The 14,295-nt window shown below is 30.2% G+C and overlaps 1 protein-coding gene across 7 annotated transcripts in view; it reads left to right on the forward strand.

The window, feature by feature from the left end:
• Positions 1-14,295, forward strand: part of LOC117687200 (multiple epidermal growth factor-like domains protein 10) — a 105,592-nt gene that overhangs the window by 60,226 nt on the left and 31,071 nt on the right. For 6 of the 7 annotated variants that reach the window (XM_066076623.1, XM_066076629.1, XM_066076646.1 and 3 more), the window contains exons 2-3: positions 11,360-11,593; positions 13,415-13,663. In XM_066076623.1, coding sequence (XP_065932695.1) covers positions 11,360-11,593; positions 13,415-13,663 — 483 coding nt within the window. Of the gene's footprint in view, positions 1-3,855; positions 4,016-11,359; positions 11,594-13,414; positions 13,664-14,295 lie in introns of those variants that run through there. The other variant, XM_066076631.1, reaches the window with a different exon arrangement.

Raw genomic sequence — 14,295 nt, forward strand, 5'->3', positions numbered from 1 at the left:
ACAGTCAAAATAAGACGATGAATTGCCCATATGCTTCCTTAACAACCCCGCGCATACGATAGATAGCTTCTTGTCAGTTTCATTATTTTTCTTTAAATTATCGATTAATAAGTGTGTTACAAAGATTTATTCACAAAACGTTTGCATGGACCACGGTCCAGTTTTTAAAGGTTTATCATTTAGGTGATGAATGCATTTTTACTTAATATGTATAAGACCAATGTGTCAATCGACCGGTATATTATGTATTTAATGTACAAGCAAGTTTAACCCGAGTATTAAAAATGACAAAGGCGTCATTTTAGATGTATTTCTGAATTCGCCTATTGTGTCTAGTGTTCAATTTCCTTCATCCAATTTAACCTAAGCATTACAAAATGACAATAGAAAAGCACTTAACATTTATTACTTTTTTAGCTATTGTGTCCCGTTATCTTTATTATCTAGGTTTTGTTGACTTCCTTGTTAAGAGTCGGATACCATTTTATATGATATTCTAGTGTAGGTTTTCACTAAATACAATATCTTATACATTATTTCATATGACATGGTGCATACAAAACATGTGTGCATTCTTAACCGAACAGCAGATTTTATGGTAGATAATTCAATAAAAATGATAAGGAAGATCATGTACAAAATATTCAAGACATTTAAATGTATAACAATCATGAGGCATAGAGGCATTTTTGCCAGGATGCATTGCACAGTTGGGTGTAGCTAAGGAGGCCACACAAAGATATCGCACGCGTTGCTAAATTTCCTCTCGGTAGTATTTTCAGATATCAGTGAGTATTGTATTAAGAATACAGATGATATAATGTAACAATTTAGGTATGAGTTATCTTGTACCACTGATAACACTTGTACGACTTCCTGATGCTGCTACTTGTAAATTGTCTTGACTAAATGTATAGATTACATGAATGAAAAAAAAATCATAACAGTTTGTACAAAGTATTGCAGAAGAGTCACCACTCAATCCACAAAAAAGTAAACAACTAGAAATAATTCATTAAGGTTTATCAATGGTTAATAATTTTAACAGTGGATTTAAAGAACATCTTCCGTTATTTTGTACTAGCACAATGACGTCATACATGCAAGTAGGGTACAGAAATGTAGATCCTAGTAATCCTTATAAGGGTGGAATCAGAAAGAAGACTTGAGACGAAATTGTAAGACGTATTTTTAGACTTTGAAAGGTAAATGCAATAATTCCTCAGAATCAGAACAATAAAAAGAAATCTAAACAATGTATTATTGTACAAATAGAGTCTCTAAAGAATGAACACTCTGTTTTTGTTCATTGTGTTTATATCTTAACAATTGCTGTTCAAACGACGTTAAATAAAATAATACATCTGTTGAAAAAAGGACATTAATAAACCAAAACATAATTCTATTTTTACGATATTCAAATTGTGGTATGACATAGCTTTTATTACAAACGTTAAATAGGACTGTTGAATACATATTTGCATCGTGTTTTTTATAACAAATTTCCGAATAAGACAGACTTTTTTCACATGATCCACGGAATCAGTCTTAGACGTCATTTGGATAAAACATTTAAAATTAAGGTCTTTAATGAGAGTATTCATATTCATAAACTTCTTCTTTACAATTTGTACAACGATGGTGTCATGTTCAAAAATATTTTTTTTTAAATCTACAGTCAATAAAGAAAGGCAAAAAATAAAGGCAAACAAAAACGCTACACCATTATCATCATCTTTCTGTCCTGAAAATACTAAAATATTAAAAGTAATGATGCTAAAAAAAATAAGTCTTTTTTGATTTGGTACCGACTTTGTACAAATTTATATCGTATTATTTAAGTCAATGGATTTAAGCAGCCCGACGTTTTCCACAAACGGTCAGTAAAATTACAATCCTAATTAGAAATAATAGTCAATGACAGAAAAAGTTCTTAATTAATAAACTATATATGAATAAAAATGCATAAAACACTCTTAAATAGCGGGAAGTAAAATATACACAATTAATTGATATTAACGGATAATTCTGATGGATACTAAAATTTATAGAAATTCTAAAATTGAAGAAGAACCTATCGAAAAATGCTGCTTCATTCCCTAATATGGTTGTCCTATAACGACGTGGAAACCAACAGTTAACAACTAACTAACTATTTATTTCATGACATGCATACTTCATAATTCTTTAACAATCTTTTAATAAACATGCATAAACACGTTCTTGAATAAACAAAGTTTATTAAAGTAAAGATGATATACATTTTATTCATATCTACTGCTTAACTCTGATGAATACACAAATTTATAGAAATTTTTAAAATTGATGAACATATCGAATAGTGCTTCATTTCGTAACAATACTGTTAAACGACTCGTAAACTAGCAGTTAACACTTAACAAACTAATGATTTTTTGATAAATAGAATGTAGAATGTTACCTGTGTGTAACAATATGCAGCGTTTACCACTGAGAGCATATTGCTAGTCATGTAGGCATTCACACTTGTACAAGTAATGTATTACCTAACCTGAGATTTACCATCCGATAGCAAAATTTTCTCCTTTGTTCGCTCTTGTTTTTATTTTATCGCAGCTTGAGCGATCATGTAGTCAAAAAGCTTCTAGTGCTTTAAATTATCGACAAATACAGGGGAAATCAATTATTATCATGAATTTGTTTCTATCAACAGCCGTCCTGGATACGACTTAATCACAAGAAAAATGCAATTGATTAAAAAAAACGATAGGGCGCTTCCAAAATAAAATAATACATCTAAGCGTTCTCAAGTTGTGATGTAGAAAAGTATCATATCGGATATTCTACAGAAAATGGGGGTAAGATCATTACTATGCACTCGATCGCATTTACTTATTAGGAAGATAACGTTTTAGCGCCGTGTCCGTGCGTATAACATGGGGGTGTGGGAAACACAACTCTTCAGTAGTTATCTGGAAGCTGTTTTATTCCTCCTCTTTTTATACAGGAAAGATAAATCGTAAAACTTGCTTGCATTCTCAACAGTGAACTTAATAGATTCAGGGGGGTCAACTAATATTTGAGTTTCAGATATATTTGTAATGAATATTATTGTTGATGAATTTCATTGTAATTAATATAAAATATTTATTGTTAAAATGTCATATTAAAATGTTACAGCTAAATAAAAGAGTAGTCATCTGGATTCTGTCTTGCTGCCTCCTCTTTCTATACAGACTGAAACACAGACCACTCCCAGTGTAGAGGAGTAGACATTCCAGTGACACCTTGGCTAGGGCACGGCCAGGTGTGGGCTTGTCGGAAATAAGATCTCGAGGATCTATATACAATAAAAAAAAATCTTCACATGACAAATAAATGACTTTATAATAATAGTTTTCCCTATATATTTTTCGAAAGTTTACTTGATAATTTAAAAAAAAGGCTTTAGATTTTCTAAACCTTAATTTAGACTTTACAATATATTCTTGTTTCACTGATACGGCTTGATGTAAAGACTTTCCCCATTAACAAAATATTGTTGCATGGTTCAGTGACTTATATAGTTATAATTATGAAGATGTATAATCAAACGAGCAGAATTTCCACCGTATTTGTTCACATACGGCATTGTGGTTGTTAAAAATATAAAAACAACGCAAACACAAAGTATACTGTAGGTTTCATTTTACTCTTATGTAAGAGTATTTAATTCTTATTAACAATATGCATAACGAAAGTGCCATGTTAGAACATATTCTTCCTTATCTTCTTGTGCTTCAGTTAAATATCACACAGCGATTCAGAAATGTGTAACTTTATTCCTGTATAAGCGATAACTTGTAGCAAATAAAAACGGGCAATTATCTGTCAGTGAGTCTGTATGCTTGACGTCCTAAATGGTTTACATAAAATGCTTCCGAACAGCTCTAATTACTTTCTAACATGTTATATTAACTTCCTGTTTGACAAGTACGCATCACAATGGCTTCTCTGTGTGTGGTTCTTGGACTCGTTACGTTATCGCATGCTTATGGTAAGTTTAATGTGTTTTTAAGATACTTAACATCAGAGAAAGTAGTAGATAATTAGTAATGTACTCCTATTTGATAATGTGGAAATGAACTGCCAACCAATGTTAATATATCTTTATACGAAAATTCAAGAAATTGTTGTGGGTCTACACAGTTTAATTTTCGTTGGGTTTTCATAAGACCTTTGTTTTGTTTTTGGGTTTTTTAATTGTGTTGTAGATTTTTGTACTTCATGGAATATCACTTATTTTAAAGAAATAGGCTTTTAGATAAGCAATTATTGTAAGATTTCTTGATTACATTGTAACATGGTACTCAATGCAAATATTTTTTTAAAAATACATTTTTATTGAATATTTAACGACACCTTTATAAAAATATTACAGTTCACTGATTAATCGTTTTCATTTATTTATTCGGCCAATGCTCAGAAACATAGCTGTTGTGACGAACTATCGTTGTTAAACCCAAGATCATTGACATGTTTCAACATACCCTGTCAATTACAGGTGCATGTACACCTGTAATGTCTATAGTTTTACTTCCTGGTAAAAAAGGTTTTACAATAATGTTATCACTACGTAATGGGTTTTTTTTCACATATGATTTCATTTTTTTTTATTTGGAGCTTGTTTTAGCAGTTTGTGGTGATTTCTTTGAGTGTGTTTCATTTGTGTCCAAAAGATTTACTCACAGGAGATTTCCCTTGATTTCTCAACATCAAATAAAAATGGTACATCATTTAGGTTATCAATGCGGTTTTTTAAATGTGTATGACACTTACTTATTAATCGACAGGTGTGTTATGCATTTAATATACACGCAAGTGTAATTCAATCGTTATATTTAAAAGGACAAAGACATCGGTTTATATGTATGTCTTGGTTCACCTATTGTGTCCCGTCTTCTATTTCTCTCTATTCAATTCAATCAAATCACTACAAAATGGCAATATAACAGCCTTTAACATTTGTTGCTTTTCTAGCCACCGTGTCCTGTTTTTATTATCTATGCATTGTTTACTTCCCTGTTATGAGTCGGTTTACATTTTATATGATACCCTAGTAAGAATTTTTAGTAAATACCATATATGACTTTTTATCTGTGATGATGTGCTGCATATAAAAAATATATCCAATCTTAACTGAAAGTTAAATCGTATTGTATATAATTTAACACAATTGTTAATTAAGATCATGTACAAAATACTCAGAACATTTATGTTTGAAAGTTTTGAGGCACGCCATTAGATTAAGGCAACTATGAGTTTGATAATCGTCAATATTGTGGTCATTCTTAATATTGTTCATTTCATGAAAACAGTGCTGAATATTCAACAAAATTCTGTTTGTTAATTTTTGCGCAAAATATAAAGGACACCGATGTCACAATATCAAATATGATATACATTTCATGTATCTCTACTGCTTAACTCCGATGGATGCACAAATTTTTAGATATTTTAAAATTGATGAAGAATATATTCAATAGAGCTTTATTCCACAATACTGTCATTAAACGACTCGTAAACCAACAGTAAACATTTAACAAACTGATAATGTCTTGATAAATAGAATGTTACCTATTGTTGACCTATTTCTTTTAAAATTGTTTGTAGGATTTTCTACTTATGGAAAATCACTTAGTTTAAAGAAATATGCTTTTAGATGAACAACTATTGTAAGATTTCTTGATTACATTATAACATGATACCCAGTGCACATATTTTTTAAATACATTCTTATTGAATATTTTAGGACATCTGTATAAAAAAATCACAGTTCACTGATTAATCGTTGTCATTCATTCATTCAGGTAATACTCAGAAACATAGCTGTTATGGCGAACGATCCTTGTCAAACCAAAAATCATTGATAGATTTTAACATACCCTGTCCCTTTCAATTACATCTGCATGTACACCTATGATGTTTATGTCCAAAATTTTACTTCCTGGTCAAAATGGTATTACTATAATGCTACCACAATGTAATATTTTTTTTTCATTTATGATTTTACTTTTTTTATTTAGAGCTTGTTATGAGTATTTTGCGGTGCTTTCTGTGATTATGTTTCATTTGATATATTGTCTATTTGTGACCATCACTGCCCTTATACTATTAACTTTGATGAAAAATAATCCAGACTCTGATTAAAGTGAACCATTGATAAATTTGAACAAGCAAACTCTGATCTCTTTGCACATGATTTTTTGACTTGTACGCAGCGGAGTTCTACCAATATCATATATCAACTCATATCAGCTTTCGTTTAAAATTATTGATAAATAAGTGTGTGACAAAGATTTATTCACAAAATGTTCACAAGATGTTACAAGTAGCCTTGGTTTCGCAACATCAAATAACTAATGGTGTATTATTTAGGTGATAAATGCGGGTTAATACTTAATGTGTATGACACTTATTTTTCAATCGACAGATGTGTAATGTGTTTAATGTACACGCAAGTGTAATTCAATCCGAATATTTAAAAGACAAAGACACCGTTTGATATATATTTCTCGTTTTGCCTGTTATGTCCTGTCTTCTATTTCTCTCTATCCAGTTTATCCTAAGCATTGAAAAATGACAATACAACATCAATGTTTTTCTAGCGATTTGTGTCCCGTTTTCTTTGTTATGGTTACTTCCCTCTTATACAGTAGTGTTAGTTTTCAGTAAATACAATATCTGATATATTATCTGATAGGATATGACGCATACACATAAAAAAAATATAACATGCATTTTAAACCCAAAAGCAGATATAATTAATCAAAAAGGTTAATGATGGTCATGTACATAATATTCAAGACACCTACATGTAACAGTTAGCACGCAGCTAATTTATACAGGTTGCATTGCACAGTTATGTGTAAATAGGAAGGCCACGCTAGACAATAGAGGTTACATGCGTTGATATATTTCCTCACGGCAGTATTTTCATATACCGATGAGTGTTGTATTAAGAATATAGATGATATACAAGGGTTGTCCGTAAAATTCGTGGACAACCTTGATAAAAATTGACCAAAAAAAAAAAATGTATGAAACTATTATTTTCGTTCATTTCATATTTTATTTCATTAATATGCGAATTTGTATCATAATCAAAAATATAAAAAGTGATAATTTCATCAAATGCAAAATGATACTGAATCATATCCGAAGCAATATATCGAAAATATATGACGTTCCCTAACGTCAAACACTAAATATGATTAACTTTTCTAGACCTAGTCATCGTTTAACTCAAAAGATTTCTTATGTCGCATTACCAAGTCATCAAATATGTGCACAAAATCCTGTTTCAGTTTTTGCAAATTGTTAAATCTCGCAAAAATGATGACTATATAGATACACACATATTTTGAATAAATGTAGTTTATAAGAGCAGATATTATACATATCTTTTACCATATTTACTTTAAACTCAAATACGTACTCATTTGTAAACTAGATTCAGTAATAAAAATGTTCTAAAGCGACATGACATGTAAATAAAAATGTAAAAGTCAACATTTTCTTTATTCCCTTTATAAACGAATGTTGCCTGATAATAAAGATCAACGACTGCAACTATGAGTAGACTGCGCATTCTATAAACAGTCAGACCTGCATAACTTATACCATCAAAACGTACAGTTTTCAACGCTTTATACAACCATTCCTCATGACAAATTAAAATCTATACTTTTTGATATCAATATCAATCAGTTGTTTCTTCAATAAAAAATAAAAGCCGTAAAATTGCTTACCTTGTCATTGGAAATCTAAAGGTTTTTTTTGCTAAATAGCATTCTGATTGCACACACAAGTACTCTGAAGTTAACATTAAAAATATGCTTGAGTTTCTGATAGACAACATTTATGTAGTTTATGGACATCAAGTCTTCCGACAATTTGTTGGAATTCCCATGGGTACCAATTGTGCCCCATTGTTAGCAGACCTATTTTTTGTATTCTTTTGAAGCAGCATTTATTAAAAAAAACTTGTACGTGAAAAAATAAATCACTCACTTTGGCCTTCAACTCAACATTCAGGTATATTGACGACGTATTATCAATTAACAATTGTTATTTCCATATATACGTCGACTCGATATATCCCAGTGAACTTGAAATAAAAGATACCACTGAGTCTGTGTCACCTGTTTCATATTTTGATATTTTACCGGAAATGGACAGTATGAAATCTCATGGTTTATTATTGTCATTTGTTCATGGTATAAAGAATCGGTATATACGTGTATTTGATATCAAAGTCAATAGAATAATGCAAAAACCAGGTGTCCGCTAATATGTACGTCTAAAAGATACGACTGTACATTTTGACTTGGCTTAGTACTAACACATAAATTTGCTTAGTGTGTCCCGTTTTTTATCTCAAGGCAAAATCTCTTCACGGTGTATATGTGCCGCACGTTTTGATAAACATTCTTATTATGAGTTTAATTCGAAGAATCTTTGATGACTAAATTGTGGAATAGATAGTTTACTAGCTTTTACTACTTTGTACTTAAAAAGCCGAGTACAGAACGAGTACGCATGCTTTTGCGCAGCGTTTCATTTGTATTGTGACGTCATCTGTTTGCTTTGTTGACGCCATGGCGTAATAGTTTCAACTGCAGTTATTCAGCTAAATTTGTTAAAAATAGCTCCTTTGACGTGTAAAATTGATATTATATTGTGATATAAACATAAATGTCTCGAAGTAAAAGCTACATTTTGGCTCGAGTTGAAAACGTGAAGAGGGTTCAGCATACCTAGACCTCTGTCACGTTTTCTTAACCCGCCTAAATAAAGCTTAATCCATATATTTCAAAACAGTAACCATATATTTTATATTAATGACCCTTAATATGTGATGTTATATATTAATCTATTATTTAAATATGTCTGGATGTTATAATAATACTATAAAGAACACCATTTTCGTCTTTCTCAACAAAACAATAACCATTATCTGACAAACTGGGAAACTGGGCATACAAAAAACAACTTTATTAAGACCCCTGGAACAAACCAGGAGGTAAAAGGTGTTTTTTTTACCAGTTGATGCCTTTTAGCAATAACTTTAATATATAGAACAGAAAAAGAAATCCTTAGGGTAGAAGTTTTTAAAAATTGTAAAAAAAATGTGCCAAATTGATACATTTCAAGCAAAATCCCATAGGGTCCTATGTTAAAGATTAACAAATTATGAGATGACCCCTTAAACAAACGCTGTGGTAAATGTCTTATGTTTTCTCTTAAAATAATAATTACATCAGTAGAAATTCATGTAAACAATTTCATTCTACCCCGGCCTCGTTAATTAATCATAGCAAATACAGCCAAAAAGATCGATTAATTTGAATTAATATCAATCAAACACGTTCTTGCGCGTTTGACGTGATGTGTTGCTCTTTTTTATAGGCTACTCAGATATTATTGAGGTTTAAATGAAATAACATTTTTACACTTGTGTATCAATATTCCTAAAACTTTTCTATAGAATGATAATAAGTTCTAATTTATAAGGATTTTTTTTTTTAATTAATCAAAGTAAAACAATGTTTATATAGTCCTAAAGCACGTAAAAGATTTACCACAGAAGAATTTTGTCAATTTTTTACTGAGGACCAGAGGTCATACATCGCTCTAGCCAATTAAGAGTTAGACGGAAATCAGCAACTCAAAACACAGGAGAAACGAATGTGTTTAATTAACTAACATCAAGTAAAAACATTGGAGAAACTCTGGAAACCTTAGTTTTGTGTATATATCTCTGCAGAATATAATGATTAGTTTCAATAACACATATGCATAAATAATGCGATAGAACAATGCGTGCATTGATACAGAACATTATTGGTTAAACTCGTATTGCATTTTTTGTGCTAGAACATTTTTTTTATTTTCCTATAAAGCAGTGTATTATACTGCATCTACTATAGTGCTGTTTAGTACACAAGTATAGTGTACTAACTAAGTATAGTTTACTTATACTGTTTAGTATAAGTAAATGCATTTTCCGTATATGTCATATACACTGTACATTTTATCGGAGGATCATATATCAATATCGCCTATCATATTAATTGATCCAATTTTTCTCACGCACGACCCTTCGTTCTGATCACAGTAACTTTATAAAAAAAAAAGCCTGTAATTATTTTACGAAATGTAAACATTTTTGGGAGAAAACATTATGATAATTAAGTAAATATAGCATTAAAGTTCTGCAGAAACATCCAAATATTTAGCTATTTGAAACTGTTAATAATTACACAATAAATTATGTTTTAATAAAAATGGTGTATTCCTTTACATTTAAAACTTAACACTAGTTGAGGAATTAACTATTCATGCCTTATCTTAATTTGCACACGACGGTTGATAATTCATGTAACATATTTTCAACAAACACAGCTTAAATCGAATTGTAATATAAAATAAGAGATTCAATAGCGATAACATATCTGTAATCAGTGGTTGCTTGCAAATCACGCTAATATTTTATGCTAAATTGAAGTGAATGGTTTATCTAAACAATGGGATGTTTTTTTTGTGATGTATAAAAGAATGAAGAAAACAATCAAGGCAAAGTATTTTTCTTTTTTAATATCGCTACTTTCATTGCTAACACGGACCTTTAAATGAACTATTTTATCATTTATATTTACATACTTCTTTTACTTTATTTTTTTTAAATTAATAATAAGATAATCAAAAGTAACTAAATTATTGTAATCATATGTTACTACGTTGGATAGAAGAAATATCTAATTATGATATTGAAAATTGATGGGTATATAATAAATACTATTAAAGCTGACTTTCGACTTATTATTTGGTTGACTTAATAGTAGTATTTTGTTGCTAATTCAGGTGTTTTTTTGGGGGAAAGAAGGCACCAATCTGCTAAGATTTTCATTTAAAATGAAAAATAAAAAATACTTTACATTGTATGAGAAGTACATCTACATCGTTTATATGCTTCCACTATTATAAAGAATAATCTTGATCATATCAATAAACGGTACAACAGCTCAATTATAGTCATTCCGTTTACAATTGTTCTTCACTACAAGAAGAAAATCTTTAATGCATAGATTATTTAAATAGAGCGTTAAAAAGTTGTTCAAATATTTTCTTAATTCCTCGACCTTTATATTCATGCAGGCCTAATAGTTTCATTTCCATGCTTCTTCTCAGTTAACACACTACACACACTATTTACCTTTCATTAATATATTGAATGCTGCCACCATATTCAGTAAAGAAAACAAATTTTTCATCTAACATATTTTCTGTAAATACCAAAAAAAAATAGGTTTGATTTCTATATTTTATTTCCAAAAAGTAAACATCGCCCGAGAGAAACCTACCTACCAGCTTCATCCGTTCATCAAAAACGATCATCGATTTGACGCCAGTAATGCTGTGGATGGACTTACAAGCGACCTAAGTGCTTTTGGTGGTGAATGTGTTGTATCAAAAGATAATCATAGGACCGCGATCTGGTGGGTGAATCTGACCAGCATCCACAGCATCCATCACATAATTATATTTTACAGGACGGACAATACTAATTATGGTATGTTATACGTTATTTTCTTACATTTGAAGGGTGTTTATATACTTGTTAATAATGAACGTCTTCTACACTGCACACAAATTAATTGATAGTGTTTGTATTGAGGGTAAACTGGCATGTTATAAAACAAATTAAAAAAAATTGAATCAATATTGAATATCAATGAACGCCATAACTATAAGTATATACTATTACCTGTTCTAGTACCAGTGGTGTTGTTCTATCTCATTTTATACTAAGGAGCATATACAGGATATTTAAAGTCATCACGTGATAATGCACCAAGGTGGTATTGATCGACTATTTCGTTTTATTGCATTTACATCTACTTACACCTAGTGTTTTTGTATTACTAGTCTGTATATTACATACAAAATAAGACGTTAAATTAAGTACTTACAAAATAAAACTAATGAATAATGATTTATTTTATATAAAATTCTTATTTATTTTTATTATAATTATTATTTTGTATTTGTTTTAACTTTCTATCAATTCACATTAAATCGTAGAACGTAGCATAGTTTGTCAAAAGAAGCTTCATATTATGATTTGTTTTTAAAGTGCATCAAAATATACCTGTTTACGTCAAAACCTAAAAAAAAAAAAGCAAAAGATAATTATTATACTCTGTCCCGAGTTTTTGCTTCCACCACTTTTTGCTTGATATTTCGATAATCATAGATACATTTGTGCTCAAACTACGTACATCCACTAATATGAAAACATTTCAAGATGATCTGTTTTGAGACGCCCTCTCTACCGCTTCAGGTTTCAATACACATCCAAAAATAGAAAGTCTACGAAGATAAGCATTGCATCAGCCATAATTAAGCCCGGGTGATGAAATTGAAAAATTGCGCTAGTACTTTTGAATGGAGAAAAGATGTAAACATCTCCGATTATAAATCTCCGTAAGAAATTTGTTTTCGTTCTTGTGAACTTTTATGAGAGAAAAGGGATAATTTGTCAATGAAGATACCTTGGATATATTCCTTTTTTATCGATTTCAACTGGACTTCTTTCACATGTATGTGTATTTTTTTTATTAAACATCATCAAAAAGCGATGGAAGCAATAACTTTGTACAGACTATAGAATAAAATTTAGTATTGATTGCATCAGAAAAATAAAATAAAAATACATTAATTTTTTACATGGCTTTCCACGGAAACATATAAACACTTAATAGGTTTGGGATATTTTGGAAGACTAAGTTGTGTTCACACACTTTTTTAAAATGTGTATGAAAAATTGAGCATTAACAAATTGAGTTATAACAAATATACAATTGACAAAAATTGACAAGCTAGGTTTTGTTTAAAAAAACTGTTAAAAATTTATAATGCATAAAGATTGTAATAAAGTTGACATTGTGTGTATATTAAGATCACTTATACTGTTCTCGGCACCACAATCTATATTATCTTTGATAACAATATAGTTTGGATTATAACTGATTCTCTAGCATTTGAATCAAGGTTTCAAATATAAGTTATTTTTGTCAACGATTTCCAGTCGCTTTTTGGTTCTTATTAAACAACGTGTTATAGTTTTGGTTATAAGTTATGCGAACATTGATAATGATTACGGACGATCATCTGAGTTTCTCTCTGCTGTGCCAATATGCACCCGAGATGAAACATGTATAATGCAGTTTGTGTACATTAATTTAAGTGATCGCTATAATATGTTTATGTAGTACACACAGTTTATCTCCAAAGATTGTCTTTTAAACCAATATAAATTATATCCAAATATGTCCAATCAAGCATTTACGATGTCTGATTCAACCTTGAAAAAAAATATACTATTTTTTAGGTCCCTACAATGATAGGTTTCTTGGCTTTTCCTTATTTGTTTCCAATACCACGAATACATCAGATGGATTTTTATGCTTCAAGGACAGGGGAGTTTATAACAAAAGTACAATACCTGTTATTTTCAACACCAACTGTTCAGTTCATGGACAGTACGTAATCTACTACAACGAGAGACTAACTGGAGTGCCATACCCTAAAGATTACTCTCCGTATGCTCATAACGAACTTTGTGAAGTTGAAGTCTTTGGTAAGTTATATTGAAATATTTACATTTGCAAACATGTTTACATATTTGAATCTATAGAATAGCAAAACGAACTTTTTCATGACGTCACAATGATCATACATGTAGCAAGTGCTTATCGCTTATCGCTTGGATTAAAGTAAGCATAAAATCTCGGTAATTTTAACAGTTTTGAACGATTTGATTTTTTCAAACGTTAAAATAAGCAATAAAGAGCAATGTTAAAAGTTCTCCGAGATATGAAATTTGTTTGTCCGTGATCAAATCTACAGAGAAGAACTTCGGGCTTCACAGGATTTGCTCACGTTATCAACCAAATTCATATCTCGGTGAACTTCTTTGATTGATGTTGTCTTAAGTATGTTTTGAATAAGCTATGAATTACAAATATAAAAAAAGAACCTGTAAACAGATTTCGTCACGAGCATCTGTACTCACTTAACTTTAAATCTAGTCAATTTATTTTGCTTGTGCAAAACGTAAGAAAGAGTTTAAAGCAGTTGATTTGATTTCAATTAGAGTTTGTCCTCTATTTGAAGAGCATGATAGTTAACGCCGTAAAGTCAATGGCCACGTCATTCACCCTAGCAATTTTCGAAATTTCAAAAATATATGTATTTTAAAACTATAGTCAA

This window comes from Magallana gigas, chromosome 1, assembly GCF_963853765.1.
Source record: "Magallana gigas chromosome 1, xbMagGiga1.1, whole genome shotgun sequence".
NCBI lineage: Eukaryota > Metazoa > Mollusca > Bivalvia > Ostreida > Ostreidae > Magallana > Magallana gigas.